General features: G+C 43.9%; 1 protein-coding gene across 1 annotated transcript in view; it reads right to left on the reverse strand.

Annotated features, from left to right (window-relative positions):
* Positions 1 to 6,430: 6,430 nt before the first annotated feature.
* Positions 6,431 to 17,859, reverse strand: part of WDR20 (WD repeat domain 20) — a 41,694-nt gene continuing 30,265 nt past the window's right edge. Inside the window, exons 3-4 of the mRNA XM_088475655.1 lie at positions 16,470 to 17,747; positions 6,431 to 7,613 (exon numbers count right to left, since the gene is read on the reverse strand). Of these exons, the coding sequence (XP_088331781.1) occupies positions 7,560 to 7,613; positions 16,470 to 17,747 (1,332 nt within the window). The 3' untranslated portion in view covers positions 6,431 to 7,559. The remainder of the gene's footprint in view (positions 7,614 to 16,469; positions 17,748 to 17,859) is intronic.

The following is a 17,859-nucleotide window of genomic DNA, read 5'->3' on the forward strand; positions in this document are numbered from 1 at the left end:
GTCTTGCTATTTCCTGTTCTGCAAGGGCACTAAGAAACACTATTACCATACCAACGTGTCCTCACACACTATCACCATACCACCACTATCACCATACCGATGTGTCTTCACACACACTATTACCATACCGACGTGTCTTCACACACTATTACCATACCGACATGACCTCACACACTATTACCATACCGACGTGTCCTCACACACTATCACCATACCGACGTCTCTTCACACACTATTACCATACCGACATGACCTCACACACTATTACCATACCGACGTGTCCTCACACACTATCACCATACCGACGTCTCTTCACACATTATCACCATACCGACATGACCTCACACACTATTACCATACCGACGTGTCCTCACACACTATCACCATACCGACGTCTCTTCACACACTATCACCATACCGACATGACCTCACACACTATTACCATACCGACGTGTCTTCACACACTATTACCATACCGATGTGTCCTCACACACTATTACCATACCGACATGACCTCCGTGTCCTCACACACTATTACCATACCGACGTAACCTCACACGCACTATTACCATACCGACGAGTCCTCACACACTATCACCATACCGACGTGCCCTCACACACACTATCACCATACTGACGTGACCTCACACACTAACACCATACCGACGTGTCCTCACACACTATCACCATATCGACGTGCCCTCACACACTATTACCATACCGACGTGACCTCACACACTATTGCTACAGTCAAACAGTTCTCAGTGCGCCAGGTCCTGTCTTTTGGGCCCGAAAAATGCATCTTAGTCGCACACGGATGTTGGTCTGGAGACTGCACTTATTTTATGTATATCTGTGTGCGTCTGAATCTGCATATGAAGTGCTGTGATGCAGTGGGCGCAGCTTATTTCCACGCCAAGTTCCATTGTGTTTTGTATACAGATATACAAGAGACGCAGACCAAACTAATCAGTGCAGTCTCCTGAAGCGGTTTGTGGCGCCCATTTGTCACTTATGCTGGGTATACACTAACCGACATACCAGTCGTTAAATCGAACGGCCCATATATTGTCAGTGCATCGGCCAGCGTGTTGTTCATAGACATATCGCGCTGGCTGTGTAGCACAGCCGATGGTAGATATATCAGCAGATCGTGCGGCGTGTTAGGATGGTCAGCCGACCACCCGTACACCTGCTGCAGAGGCTGGCGGGAAAGGGGGCACGATACGACCCCCAGCTAGATGGCAGTGATGGTTGGTCAGTGTGTATGAACTACAGATGAGCGGGTTCGGATCTCTGAGATCCGAACCCACCCAAATTTAGCAGATCCGAGTCAGATCCAAGCAGGCTGGATTTTTCCCGCCTGACTCAGATCTCAAATCGAGGAAAAACTATAGAGTCTGAAATCTCGCGGTTCGCGAGCTTTCGTCTCTATGATCAATGTAGTATATAAGAGACCACGCGACGGACGTCATTTCACTCGGGCTATGGAGACTGAACAGGGAGGGTGGGTAGTGTAGGGCTGGGAGAGGTGTTGTCTGCTGTGTCCTGGGCTGGTGACTGCTGATCCATTCTGGGCTGGTGCCTGTGACAGCTGTCTGCTGTGTCCATCTGGGCTGTCTGCTGTGTCCTGGGCTGGTGCTGCTGATCCATTCTGGGCTGGTGCTTTGCTGTCTGCTGTGTCCATCTGGGCCCAAGTTCTGGACTAAAAAAAAAAATTAAAGTGTCTTTTATATTTTCCTGTGTGTGTGCGTACGTTCGTGTTAGGCTTAACCGCAGTACCGCACAAGATCCAGCCAGCAACGCAAGTTGCAACCTAGTGCTGCCCGACTCCAGTCGTGATTAATCTGTGCTCTGGGCCCAAGTTCTGGAGCTGAAAAAAAAAAAATATATATATTGTCTTTTTTTTGCTAAATTTTTTTTGTGTGCGTGTCAGCCACACCTGGCTGTCACTGTCATCGGCTTAGGTGCGCAGGGGTGCTGTGGTGCTGTCTGTCAAGGGGCTGCATGAATATTGCAATGAAAACTTTTTTTTAAGTTATTGGGTTACAAAGAGTTGTTTTTTTTAATCTTAGGACAGTGTTGGCTAACCTTGACACTCCAGCTGTTGTGGAACTATATATCCCAGCATGCACTGCCACAGTTTTAGCATGCCCTAATAGCAAAACTGTAGCAGTGCATGCTGGGTTATGTAGTTCCATAACAGCTGGAGTGTCAAGGTTAGCCAACACTGTCTTAGGATAACATTTCTGCTATGTTTAACAGCTTATAAAGTTATATGTTCGAAAAAACTAAAGCCTATATTTATTTACAAACCTAGAGTAGACATCCTAAATTCTAAAACTGTTCTATTCAAACTTGTAAACAAAAGTCAAGAAAGGCCTCAGAGAACATAAAAAAGATGCTCTAGGTGCTGAACTTCAAGGGATTTCTCCATCATGTTCTGCAGTGAGGAAAGGTTTCATTCACATGTTTTCTATAAAGCAGTTACAGCCTTCAAAGTGTCTGGCTATAACACCCACCTTTGCCAGAAACAACCAAAGATTATTACAAGCAAAGGATTCATCTGTCCGGAATCTGTCTGGGAATTCATGGCTCGTATTTGGCCTGAATGCACTTAGACATCCAGTGATTCTGTCACTGTGTTCTGAATCGCAAACTGAAATACAGAATAGTAAGCACAGACAATATGGAGGCTTTTGTTATTCCGCTGCCTGCATGCCAACCAATACCTCCCAGACTACACCCACTGGGGGGACCAGGTCTTGATAATGACCATCCCCATCTGTTGCTAGGCCTTCTTCTTCCAAACCATCCATCCTGGACTTCCTGTCCAAAAAGGGTGAGCAGGTTACAGAAAGAGGAACTAGATGTCTCCGATGACATTCTTTTTAATCTATAATAGATGATGTGAGAGATAAGAGGTTCAGATGTTGCAACAGGGGCTCCCACCTATTTGGCTTCCCTCCAGAGAACAGAGCTCTGTTCCTCAGGTAGTGTCTATGCCTGAGCTGATAGGTAGGTAGTCTCTGTATGTTGGTAAATAAACACCCTTCAGGAGATGGCAAAATAACAACAACTATAATAATGTGTCCACTGACAACCAGCCTGATCCCTTAACAGCAACATACCCCATATGGCCAACTCATAACATGACACCCAGTTTGCAGCCTCCTCTTCCTTATGATACTAATCCAGTCGCCATGGTTGATCAATCAGCCATGTGTGGTCCACCCTTTTTTGGCCTTCTACATTCTAACATATTTCATATCTAAGAAGTGGACAGTGGGAACAATGGCAATTTGAAGGCCACAAACTGTTTTTTTTTAATGTCCCTGTACAGGTTGGGAAATTCTGTTACAGAACAGAAGGTTTGCAAAGGATTATTTAAGTCAATTGTTTATTTTTGGATACACGCTTCCTGGTCCCCTTCTGGGATGAAAAAAATCCACTCCCAGCAAGCAAGCATGGCGCTCAAGAAAGAATTCCCAGGAAAGACACAACGTAAGAGTTAAACCTTAAATCTGAAATGTTGCATTTGCTGCTCTGTTCCGCTTGTTCAGAACAACGGCAGTTTGAAGGCCACTATGTTTTTTATGTCCATGTACAGGTTGGGAAATGCCTTTATAGAAGATTTGCAAAGCATTATTTAAGTCAATTGTTTATTATTTTTTGGAAAGCACTCTTCCTGGTCCCCTTCTGGGATGAGAAAATCAACTCCCAGCAGCAGCCATGCTCAAGGATTCTTCTGTGGCAAGGACTGATGTAAATGTACTGTATCACATTTTTTTTGTAAATGCCTCCTCCCCTCCACTTCTCCCTCATAAATTTTCTTTTAAATCAAAAAACTAAATTAAATTTACTACCAATCAACCCTTCCTGTCCCTGCCCTACCTTCAACTACATACATACTCCATCTCCCTCAGGCCTCTCTTGAATAATAAAAGTGTTTCCTGATGTGCCATGTTTGAAGTTGAACTGCCATGTGCAGCTTAGCTTAGTCAGTCAGCTATCTTGGTGCAAATTTTGGGCCTAAACAAGATGAACAAATCAATATTGTGAGCTGTGAGGTGGTCAAAATTGACTGGAAATGAGTGGAAATAAATGTTATTGAGGTTATTAATACTGTAGGAACAAAAAAGGCCCATTTTATGTGATTTTAGCTGTTTTTTTTATTTTTTAAGTAAAAATCCAGATCCAAAACATGAAAACAAAACACGGAGGCGAGGTTTTGGCAAAACCAATCCAGATCCAAAACACGGGGGTTGGCGCACATCTCTAGTATGAACAACCATCATCTGCAGGTCTTTCAGGTGTGTACTCAGCTTAAGACACTTTTTCGGGCGACAGACTCAGCGCAAGTAGAGTTGCACAGGACCTGGCAGAGAATACGCGCCGGGTGTCTCCTGACGCACGGCAGATTGAGGCTAGGGGTATGAGGACACATCTGTACAGCCAACTAGTAGGCTGGTGGGAATGAAAATCTAATAATGTATTGGAGCAAATGTCACTCAATCATTTTCTCCCATAGATTTTCGTTCCAACTAGTTGAATGTTTGGACAGATAATCTATACGGCCAGCTTAACTAATGTTTATGGACACAGAGCGTATGAAAAACACCGAACTTAAAAGGAGGGGGCTTACCTGGAATGGCTGTTTCTCAGCTGTCTGGGATCAGGCTCCATCTTACCTCCACATACGGATTCCTCCATGCTTGCAGCAATACAGCTGATGCACTGCAGAACCTTTGGGTTTAGGCGCTTTTTCAATGGTTTTATTCCAATGTTCACATACAGTTCTGCTCCCTGAGGCAGCAGACTGGTATACCTGGGTCAAGCAACCTCGGCTTGCAGCATTAGGATCGTGCCTTACTGGGACCGATGAGGAGAGTTATTCCCTGCACTGCAGGAGGAGAAAAATAACTGCTACCTAACCTACCTGGGGATAAGAGGAAAGACAGAGGGGAAGAGGAGGAACCGCATTGCATACAAGCTGACGGAATCCTGGCGTCAAAATCCCGACTTAGTACTAAAGATCTAAATACTGACACCTATTTTAGCCTCGACGACAGAATCCCGACAGCTGCTTCACAAACAAAGTTAAGCGGGAAGGGTTAGCTGTTAACCGCAGGGGGAGAGGGAGGGCTTAGATTCAGGCATCTCTCCCCGGGAGTTAGTTTTAAGGTGCAGGAATGGGGGGGGGTTAGGTTTAGGCACCCCTGGGGGGGAGTTAGGATTAGGCACCCCTAAGGGAGGGTTGGCAGGGGGAGAGGGGTAGGGTTAGCACACTTACCTGCTCTGTCGTGATTCTGCCACCTCTAGAACTTAGAATGGACTTAATTTATAATAAGTTCTGACATGGAGACTGAAGGGGAAACATCAATTGGAGAATATGGGGGGTGGATACATGCAAAGGGAGAGAAATTAGGGAAAGGCAAAATCTGAGTGAATTCAAGCCAAGGTAGTGGTGTAAACAGAATATTTTATAACAGTGGTTCTCAACTCAAGTTCTCACGTACCCCCACCAGGCCGTGTTTTGTGGTTCTCAACTCCAGTTCTCACGTACCCCCACCAGGCCGTGTTTTGTGGTTCTCAACTCCAGTTCTCACGTACCCCCACCAGGCCGTGTTTTGTGGATTTATTTAATCATGCAGAGTTACTCTATGTCACTGGGTCACCAATTATCCCGCCTGCTTCCACGGACAGAAATCTACACAACCTGTCCTGTTGGGGGAGCTTGAGAACCACGGGTTTATAGAACGTCGGAGTACCTACCAGCAACCAAAACCTTGCAATGTGTTAAATTTCTGAAATGAAGACGACAGCTTGACGTATAAAATATAATTATGACTCCAATCAGAAGAAAATCCTGTATGGTGACACTTTCTCCATTATTTGTAGCAATGTTGCACCATGGTTAGCAGCTGGCGGGCCAAGGTACTTTCACCTGCGGCTCTTGATCTGCTATAAAGCATAGAATACACAATAGCAGACAAGGGTCTTTGTGACAACACAGGGAGGATACACCGCACGGCTCATCAGCGGGAGAACGGTGCCTGGCTCGCTTCCGCCTCAGGCTTTGCAAAAACACACATTCTAGACATGGAGGGAAGTTTAAACGGCACGGGGCATTTTGTGACAATCAGGGTTCTGAGGGCACGTGGGACTATTTTACAGCAAGTGGGAGAAGATCTGAATGGCATATGGCAGAAGTTTGGAGAAAGAAATGGGAATTTGTGATAAAGCAGTGACAGATATCTTGGGGCTTGGTGTGGACCTTCTGAAGGTGGGTAGACCACACACATGGCCCATAAACTAGATTGCCATGAAAACGATGACGTGTGTGTGTGCGTAATATATAACTTTATATAACATTAAAATGTGCACAAGCAGATTGAATTTTGCCAACTGAAAAATCTAAAATCCTGGGTTGTAAATATTAAACTTTATTGTGTTGTAACAGCTCAGAGTAACTGTCCTACGTTTATCACAGCAGAAAGAGCGTCACTATAAGGATGGTAGTATTTCTGTACGTCCATTACCTTAGTGGCTGCTTGTGTTACTGCAACAGGAAATACATTTAGCATTCTAGATCACAGTAGAATATGACCAATAAAACACTGCATATGCACAAATATTAATATGTATTTTTTAATTAGAAATCACTATTTTCATATAATGAAAATGAGTAGTGTAATGATTAAAATCCCCTTAACCAACCACTGAATTACATTATTTGTACATATAATACAGAGGCATTAGAAACCACAATATTAAAATAAATGTTTAATAGATACAAAGGATATTTATCTTCACAACAATGTCCTTTCCCCTGGGGTTTTCTACACCCAAAGAAAATTCTCAAATCGTATTTAGCTATTTTAAGTGCAAACAAATGTATTTTTTTTTTTTTTTTTAATTAAAATGAAAAAAACCAAAACCCACATAACTAAAATTGCAGCTTACATTTACCTGAATTACAATTCAAGTCACCGACTTGCTTTCTTATCAAGTGCATTCCAGACTCTTAAACCATTGTAGGTTCAGACAAAATCAGTGCAATAACACACAAAGGTGAATTAGTTCTTAATAACCATCTAAAAAATTACTGGGGATTTTCAATAAACATTTTATTTTACATTATATTTATAAAGATTAAATTACATTAAAAGTTGAAGTATAAAGCAAGAAGGAATGAATGTACTATTTAAATTCACTAATGTCTAAAGAAGCTGTAGAATATATATATATATATATATATATATATATATATATATATATAAAAATGTATTTTCACAACCTCTCTATAAATTATATACACACACACGTTTTTTTGTCTAGAAGCTCTTGGGTGAATATTCATGACGACGAGCAAACCAAGCTCAGAGGTTTTTCTGACAAGAGCATACTTAGAATTTTAGTGTGTTTTGGATTTTTATTATTTTAAATAGAAATCCAGATTAGCGTTCTGCATGTTCTGTGGCGGAAGAACAGCTCCTGGTTCCTTGGGCATTACGTCTGGTCCGGTTGTGTATGTTTTGCTAGCAGTAATTTGAGGACTATACTACAGTCCCACTTGGAGAATTCGCTTGGTTTTGGGATGATAATAAACCCTGTGGACAAAGCATCTTTTATTAATCAAGTAAAATAAACCCAATCATTTTAATCCTTACAAAATAACATATACCATGTATGTCAGCAAATAGCGTAAATACCTATGTGCCCTTAATAAATTACATTCTAAAGCACAATCAAAACAGCCTTACTTGCTGCATTTGTAGATCAGCATTTAAAGATCAGATCTCCCCCCTCCACCTCCAGTCTCCGCTGTATTTAGCATTCCACTCTTCCCTGCTATGTTGCCCTGGGATTGACACCCTGGAAACCTTTGAATGTACAGTGACTACGGCTAAAGTTCACTGAAGGACAGTGAGTCCAAGCCACGGATTTCACCACTTTTTTGTACTTATTCAAAGTTCCCAAGACTACAAGCAGAAAATGACTATCTACCTCTATAGCAGCTTGTAGGAGACCAAAGCAAAACTTAAATTAACCTTCCTCACTAATTCAATTGAGAAGTGAGCTGGAAATTAAACTTATCGTCTCCAAAATAACCTCAAGCACCCAACCAGAAAAACTATATGGGGTAAATTTACTAAGATTCGAGTCTGATAGAGCTTTATTATTATTTTTTTTAAAACTCGATTAGCATCGCCGAAACTCGGGTGATTTGAGGCTCCTGAAAGTCACAAACTTACTAAGAAGTGAGTTTAGCTCAGAGTGAGATGTCCGATGGTGAAGCAGAACGAGAGATCTACCCCGAGTAGCTAGTTTTGAAGGAGATTTCTCACCCGAGATTGCAGTGTTTGCTCTCTGCCTAACTCTCCAGAGCAAGCACCCTGCACATATCAGTGAGATATGTGGTTTTACCTGTTAAATGATGTAGAGTCCCCCCTCCCAAAAGAATAACCAGCCCCAGGCGGCGGAACCAGTCCTGTTTCCTAAAATTACGTGGGAAAAAACGTGTAGGGTTCCCCCGTAATTTATGAACCAGCACCTGGCTGCATGGCCAGTCCTGGTTTTAAATATAGGGGGGGGGAAGGAAATTGAGTAGGGTTCTCCCTATATTTAAAACTAGGAACTAGCTTAAACTAGTAATTTAGGAACCAGTTGCAGGTTCCTGAAACACGGTGGAACCCTACACGTTTACCCCTAGGAATTTTAGGAACCAGGACTGGCTGAGCAGTCCAGGGCTGGTTACGCTTTGGGGAGGGGGAGACGGGGAACCTTACGTCATTTTTTTTTTTTTTTAAATGAACCCTTTTTAGACTATTTACAGGCAGAAACATACATGGATCATACTGATCTGTGAATATTTCTGCAGAACTCGCAGCTCACAGGCAGGTGAATTGATTTCACGAATTTGGACAGGAGTTTTGTCCGTTCTTATGAGAGTTTAGAAACTTTCCTCCTGGTGAATTACCGAATCCTATCTTCACTAGTGAGAAGTTACTTGAGTTTGGCAGATGGTGAAGTGAAGAGAGTTTGCCAACTCTCCTGAATTTTCCTGTAGCAAAGGAGATCTCTCTCCCTAGTCTGACATTAGTACATTTTCGAGTGGAAAAAAATGCCCAAACTCTCCAGAGAAGGATAACTCTCCCAAACTCAACTGTTAGTAAATTTCCCCCTAGGTCTCCCATACACAACGACCCGCAGATCAGGAGTTATATGACCCCAGTGTAGACCACTTTGTATTACTCTATAGGACAAGTGTGTGCAGTTGATTGGACAAGTAGCATCAGCATTCAATCAGCTGCAATAACTTCCTACTGCAGCGTTTAACAAAATCCAGCCACCGAGGTCTGGTAACTATTAGCACTAATCCTGCAACATCACCTCTTATAATGCCTCCGTAACTAATACCCCTATGCTAAGAGGTAAGGAAAACATGCACTGTCTGCAATCTCAGAAATCAGAGAACAAGTCACAGTTGTACCATCCCCTGCACACAGCAGGGCTTCCAGGGAAGCTCAAATTAAAATTCACTCAATTATCTTGTGATAGGGGAAGTGTGAGGGGCATGTGACTATCTGCATAACTTGGGGGAGTTCCGGAACACGTGATTTCTGAGGACACGTAAGGGGCAGTTCTGGGGTGAGTGATGGTAGCCGTAGCTTTTTTCCCATTAGGATAATGCGTGGTCTTAAGGTGGGTAGACACTTGCCGACTGCCCGATGAGACGACTGATGGTCCCGATAAAGATATATCGGGCGGTTGGTACACACTGCACAGCACAGTGACATACCGCCCGATAAGTCGTTCACCAGCACCATTGACCTTGCCGGCGTCAGCAGCTAGGTCGCTCCGTCATCCGTGCATGCATAGACGGAACGACCCCAATGTCAGCCAGCGGGGACGCGCATAATGGGTACATACTAGATGATGTGCCAGATGTGTTGGCCCGATACACAGGATCATATGTGTACCGGGCGTTAGAAGTATGTCAGGCTCTCTCACTAAAGACTGAGCACATACAGGTGCTGTACACATAGGGGGCGCCCTTCATAAGGCTGGAAATAACATGCAGCAAAACGCTACAAACTGTCACCTATTTTCACCCTATCGCGTTGGCAGTGTAATAAGTAGCACTCCCTAAACCTGGGTACACACCCGAATGACACGCCGATCTAGCGATAGCCCGATGCATTGTAATGACATATCGTGTCTGTGTACACTCTACGCCATACAATGACATGACGCGGTAAAGTCACCCTAGTAATGATATATCGTATGGCGCATCGTCCCATGTGTCATGCATCAGAGGGGAAGGATGTGTCTCGATAAGGAATCAAACAAGGAACTGTGGGTACGCACTATACGATGGCCAATAGGTAGTACTGTGGTTACCCACCTGCACTCTAACCCTACTTACCCTATAATAATACTGGCCACTAACTAATGAGATCTATGGCTAACCCGCATTTCCGTTTTCCTGTTAGATTATCAGTTCTTCTGAACAGGGTTGTCATTTTGATCCCTTCTCCTAGGCCAGTGTTTGCTAATCTTGACACTCCAGCTGTTATGCAACTACATAACCCAGCATGCACTGCTACAGTTTTGATATTAGGGCATGATAAAACTGTGGCAGGGCATGCTGGGATATATAGTTCCACAACAGCTGGAGTGTCAAGGTTAGCCAACACTGTCCTAGGCTGTATTGCTCAGTACAGGACTGGATGAGATCAGACTAGGCTATAGTACAGGTTCCCAAATTCGGTCCTCAAGGCATGCTAACAGTCCAGGTTTTAAGGATATCCATGTTTGAGCAAAGGGGACTTTCCCACTCACTCCCCGCATCGCTCCTGCCAGGGCCGCAACCATATATTCTTTCCCCGAATCGCTCCCGCCAGTGCCGCAACCATATATTCATTCCCCGCATCGCTCCCGCCACGTCCGCAACCATATATTCAGCTCCCGCATCGCTCCCGCCATGGCCGCAACCATATATTAATTTCCCGCATTGCTTCTGTCACAACCGCAACCTTATATTCATTCCCTGCATCGCGCCCGCCATGGCCGCAACCATATATTCACTCCGCGCATTGCTCCCGCCATGGCCGCAATCATATTTATTCCCCATATTCCTCCTGCCATGGCCGCAACCATATATTCTTTCCCCATATACCTCCAACCATGGCCATAACCATATCGCTGCCGCCATGGCGACAACCATATATTAATTCCCCATATCACGCCCGCCACCATATATTCATTCCCCATATCGCTCCCACCATGCCATGGCAAACAGGGAAACTATCCTCCCCTTACAGTTTTCATGGTAACTAATAAAGTCCATAGGGCCGGATTCAAAGCTGTACGTAGACTAGATGACACAGAATCTGTACTTCGCATGTACCGATCAGTGTACATAAGGCTCAGCATGGTTGATAAGCTGCTGCCTTTTTTTTGTGGTGGGGGGGCGCGGTTATGGCCAGGGTCTCAGGAAACTGGTATGATGGCAGTTTTCTAGCTTTGCTAAGGCTGCGTCACTCGCCCCGGCAGTGTAAATTTCCCGCCCACCCTGAGGCGGATGTACACAGAAGTGATCCGATGGCGGATGTACACAGAAGTGATCCGATGGCGGAAGCCGGCAGGAAGCATCGATTTGCACAAGAATCATTCTGTACAATCTAATTTACACAAGACTCCTCCTCCTGCATTAGCATAATTTCACATCGCTGCTGGGTACAAAGACATGCTGGCGATGCCATTAGCGTACCACTCTAATCCAGCCCATAGCTGTAATATTATATATTATACTTGGGCCTGGTCTGAGGTGCAGGACTTAATATAGGACCATTTTACATTCAGAACAGAGAGCACCAGAACATGCCACATAAATAATTGTATGTAAGTGCACTGCTGGGGACACTGGTACAACGGTTATTAATTCCACTACGAATGCACAGGAAACCTCCCAGCAGTCAGTGACAATGGCTGTAATTTAGCCCATGTTACGGCTTTTCTATAACTGTGTGTTCTAGATTCTTCAGCTGAAAAATGTGCTCAGCAGCACAAATAGAACTTCAAGCTATTTGTTACATCTAAACACAATGAACCATCCTGACACTGCAAATTTCTAGTAGCAGTTGGCTACACACTGAATAATACCTGGCCTACTAAGTACATTTACACAGGGTTGGGAAACTTATCAATAGACCCCATTAGCCAAGACCCAGAAAGTTGGATTTCTCTTCCTTCCACCTCTCCGTATTTCAGTCTAGTGATTTCCTGCTGCCTCCATTCCCCTCCTCACAGCAAATCACTCATCTACTGATATACTCTGTGCAGCTGGGGAATACTGCTCCTTCCACTATATAACTCTCAGCCTATGGCTTCCTGCTGCCTCTGTTCCCCTCCTCACATCATGTCACTGCCCCTGTCACATGCAGCCCTGTCCTCACTAACACATCACCCATATTCTGATATACTCTGTGCTGCTGTGGACCCTGCTCCTCCCACTATATAACTCTGTCTGTGACTTCCTGCTGCCTCCATTTCTCTCCTCACGTCATGTCACTGCCCTATCCTAAACACATCACTCATCTCCTGCTATACTCTGCTGCTGGGGGACCCTGCTCCTTCCACTATATAACTGTCTGACTTCCTGCTGCCTCCATTCCCTCCTCACATCATGTCACTCATCTCCTTATATGCTCTGTGCTGCTGGGGACCCTGTTCCTCTCCCTATATAAAACAGTCTGTGGCTTCCTTTTGCCTCCATTCCACTCCTGGATGAGGGAGCACAATGCGTTTCTGGCAGGGTTGCTTAAAATTCGGATTTAAAAAAAAAAAAAAAAAATGGATTAATTTGATTTAAAACAGTTAATGGATTTAAATAGGATTTTTCTGATTTAATTTTTTTTTAATTAAACATTTTAAAATTTGACCGTTTACGTAAAAAAAAAAAAAAATGAAATAAGAAAAATCCTAAGTAAACGGTTAAATTTGAAAATGTTTACAAAAAAAAAAAGTATAAAAAAAAAAAATCCTGTTTAAATCCAAAAAAATCAGATTCAAATTACTCTTTTTTTTTTTTTTAAATCCGATTTTTATGCAACCCTGGACTGGTTAACAAGATGACTTCATATACTGGGCAATGGGCTTATTTTTAGCGAAAAGATTCGGAAACCTTATTACTTGGGCCGCTCGTAGACACACATTAGCACTCTTGTACAGCAGGGAACACTAGTGGGGGTGACCCATAACCTGGTTTATTCATTTTGCCATTTGCTTTTTTTTTTAATGAATTGTCCAAAACCTACAATTAAACTTTTTTTTAGAGAGAAAGCGATTAAAAGATTTTGAGGCTTGCAAGTCCCCGTCTTGTGAACACAATCTCTAGAAGTGACTTTGGCTCCTCTCTGCTAGAACGAAGCGTTTTACCTGGCACATAGTGAGGATCACAGGAGTGCCTGCGGTCTATGTAATAATAAAATAAACCAATCCCAATATACACACACATTACAGCGAGGAAAGATACATACATTAATCTCCTACAAACAACTAAAACATGAAACACTTACCTGTGACCACATTCCAAGTGTTATACGCTAAATATGCACCATTTTTGGTACTGCATACCCATCTCTCAGAAACATTTGAAATTTTATTGTCTGTGCTATAAATTTGTTTTTTTTTTTTTTTAGAAATTTAGCCACTCACATTTACTGTAAATTGCCAACAGAATATCAATATCAGAGCAAAAAAAAAATAATAGGGATAAATTATTGTGCATGATCCCCACCAGCCGCCCCCCCATTTCCTTTGAAACTTTGTAAATATTTTAAGCCCATACCCACTGGCATTTTCCTTGCATCATAGAGGTTGCGCATACAGACCCTACACATTTTAACCCTGGCAAAAGGCACAACCAGTGTTAAAAAAAAAAAAATCAAAAATTAGATAGATATATCTATTTATCTATATCGGAACACAGCAGCAGCGGGTAGCGAGGACGGTCACTGGCTACACGCATCAATAAAATGCCAATGGGTAAAAGCCCTTACACAACAAATCCATAAAATCACTCCTGTTCAACATCTCCAGAAACGTATTTACGTTATACTCATTCATGGAATAATCTCTACATAGAGAGAGAGAGAAAGGCCATTAAACTGAGAAAGGAAAGTCTACACATGTTATCGCGTAGCACCATAGCTAGTTTAGGATCCGAACAAGAATTATAAGCCACGATGTAAGAGTGTAAGAAGTTTATGTGGGAAATTAATATGCAGAGAAACAAAGTTTATAAATTAAAAAAAAAAAAATGTTTCAATTGTTTGGGAATGTGACACACTGTTCACCTGTCACCCAAGGGTGATGTTATCCACTTCATGAGCAATGATGAGCCCCCATGTGTCTGCAGAGGACACAAGGCAGGATCCCGTAATTATAGCTACTTATACTTGAACATTATTTCGGCCTGAAATTACCTCTTGACAACTCAGGAACACAGTTTCTGAAATTTTACAAAAAGGTAAAAATTATACACCTCATTCTCAAGCATCCAACCATGAAAATAAATGACTGCAGTCTACAGTTTATTTCTATGGTTAAAAGTTACGAAAACAAGCCAGTTATCCACAATCTTTCTGTAAAACGTCAACAGTGTGTTTCTGACTTATGAAAAGTTGATTTCAGGCAAAGTCCCCATCTCAGGAGGTCAAAGATTTTCCTCTTGAAAAGGTCTGAGTGCCTGGCAGATGCACACGACCACACACATTTATCAATTTTGTGGGCCATAGCAATATTCCTACTAAGAGGGTTAGAGAGAAAGAGCACCAAGAGGAGAGGGGATATAGCAAGGGAACATTGGAAGGAGAAAGGAACGGGAGAGTGAGCAAAGAAGAGAGAAGGGGGGAGAAAGTCAAGGGGAGCGTGCAAAGGCACAGAGGGGAGAGAGCGAGACACGAGGGGAGGAGGGGAGAGTCAAAAGGAGAGTGCAAAGGCACAGAGAAGCGAGAGAAAGACACAAGGGGAGGGGGAGTGAGCCAGGGATGGGGAAAGCAACAGCGAGCAAAAGGAAGAGCGAGAGAGAGACACGAGGGGGAGTGAGCCAAGGGGAGAGAGCGAGAGACACGAGGGGAAGAGGGGAGAGTCAAGAGGAGAGTGCAAAGGCACAGAGAAGTGAGAGAAAGACACAAGGGGAGGGGGAGTGAGCCAGGGGAGGGGTAAGCAAGAGCGAGAGAGAGAGACACGAGGGGGAGCGAGCCAAGGGGAGAGAGCGAGAGAGACACGAGGAGAGGAGGGGGGAGAGAGCAAGAGCGAGCCAAGGGGAGAGAGCGAGACATGAGGAAGGAGAGGGAGAGAGCAAGAGCGAGCCAAGGGGAGAGAGACACAAGGGGAGGAGGGGGAGAGAGTAAGACGAGGGGAGATAGCAAGCCAAGGGGAGAGGAAGGGGAGAGAGAGCAGTGGGAAGGAAAGAGGGAGAGCAGAGGAGGGAGAAGAGAGCAGAGGGAAGGAGGGAGAGAGAAATCGGCAATACTTTAGGAGAACGCTTTTTTAATTTGTAAACACTATTTTAAAAGCTGAAGAAAAAAAAAAAAAAATACACTGAGGAGGGGTCACTGGAAAAGACTTTACATTCTCTGTAACTTGCTGAATTGTGCAAGAGGAATAGGTAGCTAGTAGGCTTTTAAAATGGGAAAATATATTTGTCAAGTATCATAAGAAAGAGTTACACATTGAGAATACTAAAGAAATCAAGGTAACCGTTTTATTAACAGAAATACAGATCTTATTAGCTTAATAGGATAAACTTGCATCCACGTTGGTTGGCTTCTAGATTTGACTCAATAAATACACTTTTTTTTTTTTTTTTCAATCAATACATTAACAAGTGCCTGCAATACGTAAGCCAGGCCACGAATCATCCACGTAATCTGCACGCCTCTCTGTTACTTTAGATTAAGCTGGCACTGGCCCGGTACAGCCCGTGTCCTGGACACGGCCTTGCTGGGGAAAACACATTCCTATAGCGTACAATGTACAGTGCTTCTGGTTAATGTTTGTTGGTTTTCTCTCTTTGGTTGGCACAATGCGATTCGTTAGTACATGTAGAGTTGTGCGACACAGGTTGCGGTGACAAAATTTCAAATGATTCAAAACAGTATGACATGCAGTAACCAAAATCTGTCTTAAAAAGGAAAAAAGGAGAAACAACAAGCTCTCAACATTGAATGGAAATAAAGATCAGCATTTTCCCAGAATGCATCACTGATGTGCATAGAGGAGGCATTCTGTGGGCGGAGCCAAGAGGCAGCAGCCTATGGATTCACTGGGTACTCGTGACATCACTGATTGGTTCTGCCTACAAAATGGCTGCTCCCGCCACATGCAGGTGACTCGTCTGCTAGAAAACTACCCCATATTCTAATCTTGACTCAGCATTAAGGATTAAAACTTACCACTTTACCAGGCCTGGCCCATGTGCAAATAAATCCTTCCTGACAAGCAGTGACTATACAGTCTTCAAGAAAAATAAGCACAGTTAGTCTTTCGTGTGCTATCTTTTTACAGATAAGAGGCTCTAACAAAGGAACATCTTCCATCCTGGGGCAAAGAGGGGTCCCCAACGTTTTAGCAGGGTCCGTTTTGTTTTTCGTAACTAGGTTCAGTTTGTCGCTACTCTTGCTAGATATATGTCCCATACTGTGGTTCCTCTTGTGGTCTTTGTCGTGATGTCTTTCCTTGCGGTCGTGAATGGACAGAGTGGCGAACTTGCTGACGCCGGATGCGATGGCGCTGTCCACGCTGCTTTTGCTGCCGGTATTGGACACGGCAGAGTGGGGAAGGCTGTTGGACCTAGGCAGCGGGGGAGGTATGGCATTTCCTGGCGTTGTGATGCTGTTGCCATTACTTCCTGGGTTTGCAGGAGCACTTCCTGCAGGTGGACTTGTGGCATTCATAACATTTGTATGTGTCCTTGTTCTTGACAAAGGCTGATGAGGAAAAAGGATGTCTTCTGTAAGGTCCCATAAACACAGCTGTGTGTCTTGGCCTACCGAGCCAAACCTGTAAGTCACGCTAACTGGGCGACTGTCTGTAGAGTTCCTTTTGGACAATCTGGACTGTGTACTGTTGGCCCTATCTCTACCAAAGCTGATGAGTTCTTGAAAATCTTCATCGCTGCCACTAAACTCCATAGGGTCAGTTTCTTCTACACTGGTGGTATTCGGGTCAAATGCCACCACGCTGACCCAAGACTTGTGTCCCTGACCTCTGGCTATTACACGGCAGTCAACAAACGACCAAACGGTTACCAAGTCGTCCTCTCCGCCGGTGACAATGTACTTCCCATCGGGGCTCCAACACACACACAGGAGTCCCCCAAAGTAGCTTTTCATAGTACCATGCAGCTCCACAGAATCAAAGTTGAACACTCGCAGAAAGCCGTCCTGGCTAACACAAGCCAGGTATTTCCCGTCCGGGGAAAACGCGAACTCATTAAGGGCCCCCTCCCCGACAGTCCATTTCAGCAGGGGGTTTCGTGTGGACTTGCTCTTGCATGTATGAACGGCAAAACTTTCTCCTTGCTTAAGTAGCTGGTAATGGGGCGCTGTGGTGCCACACGTGTGTTCCACATTATACAAATACATGTTCCCACTGGAATGTGCGACGAGAAAGAGACTTTCGGAGCCTGGGACCCATTTTACACAAGTGACTCTGGACTTGTCTATAAGCCTCTGTCAGAGAGAAGAAAGGCAGGGCACGTTTACACACATTGCAGGAGGAGGGGGACACAACGCACTTCATTTCACATACATGAAAGGCTTCTTTATAATACAACTATGCTGC

This window comes from Taudactylus pleione, unplaced genomic scaffold (genome assembly GCF_031769625.1).
Source record: "Taudactylus pleione unplaced genomic scaffold, aTauple2 ptg000175l, whole genome shotgun sequence".
In the NCBI taxonomy this organism is placed as follows: domain Eukaryota; kingdom Metazoa; phylum Chordata; class Amphibia; order Anura; family Myobatrachidae; genus Taudactylus; species Taudactylus pleione.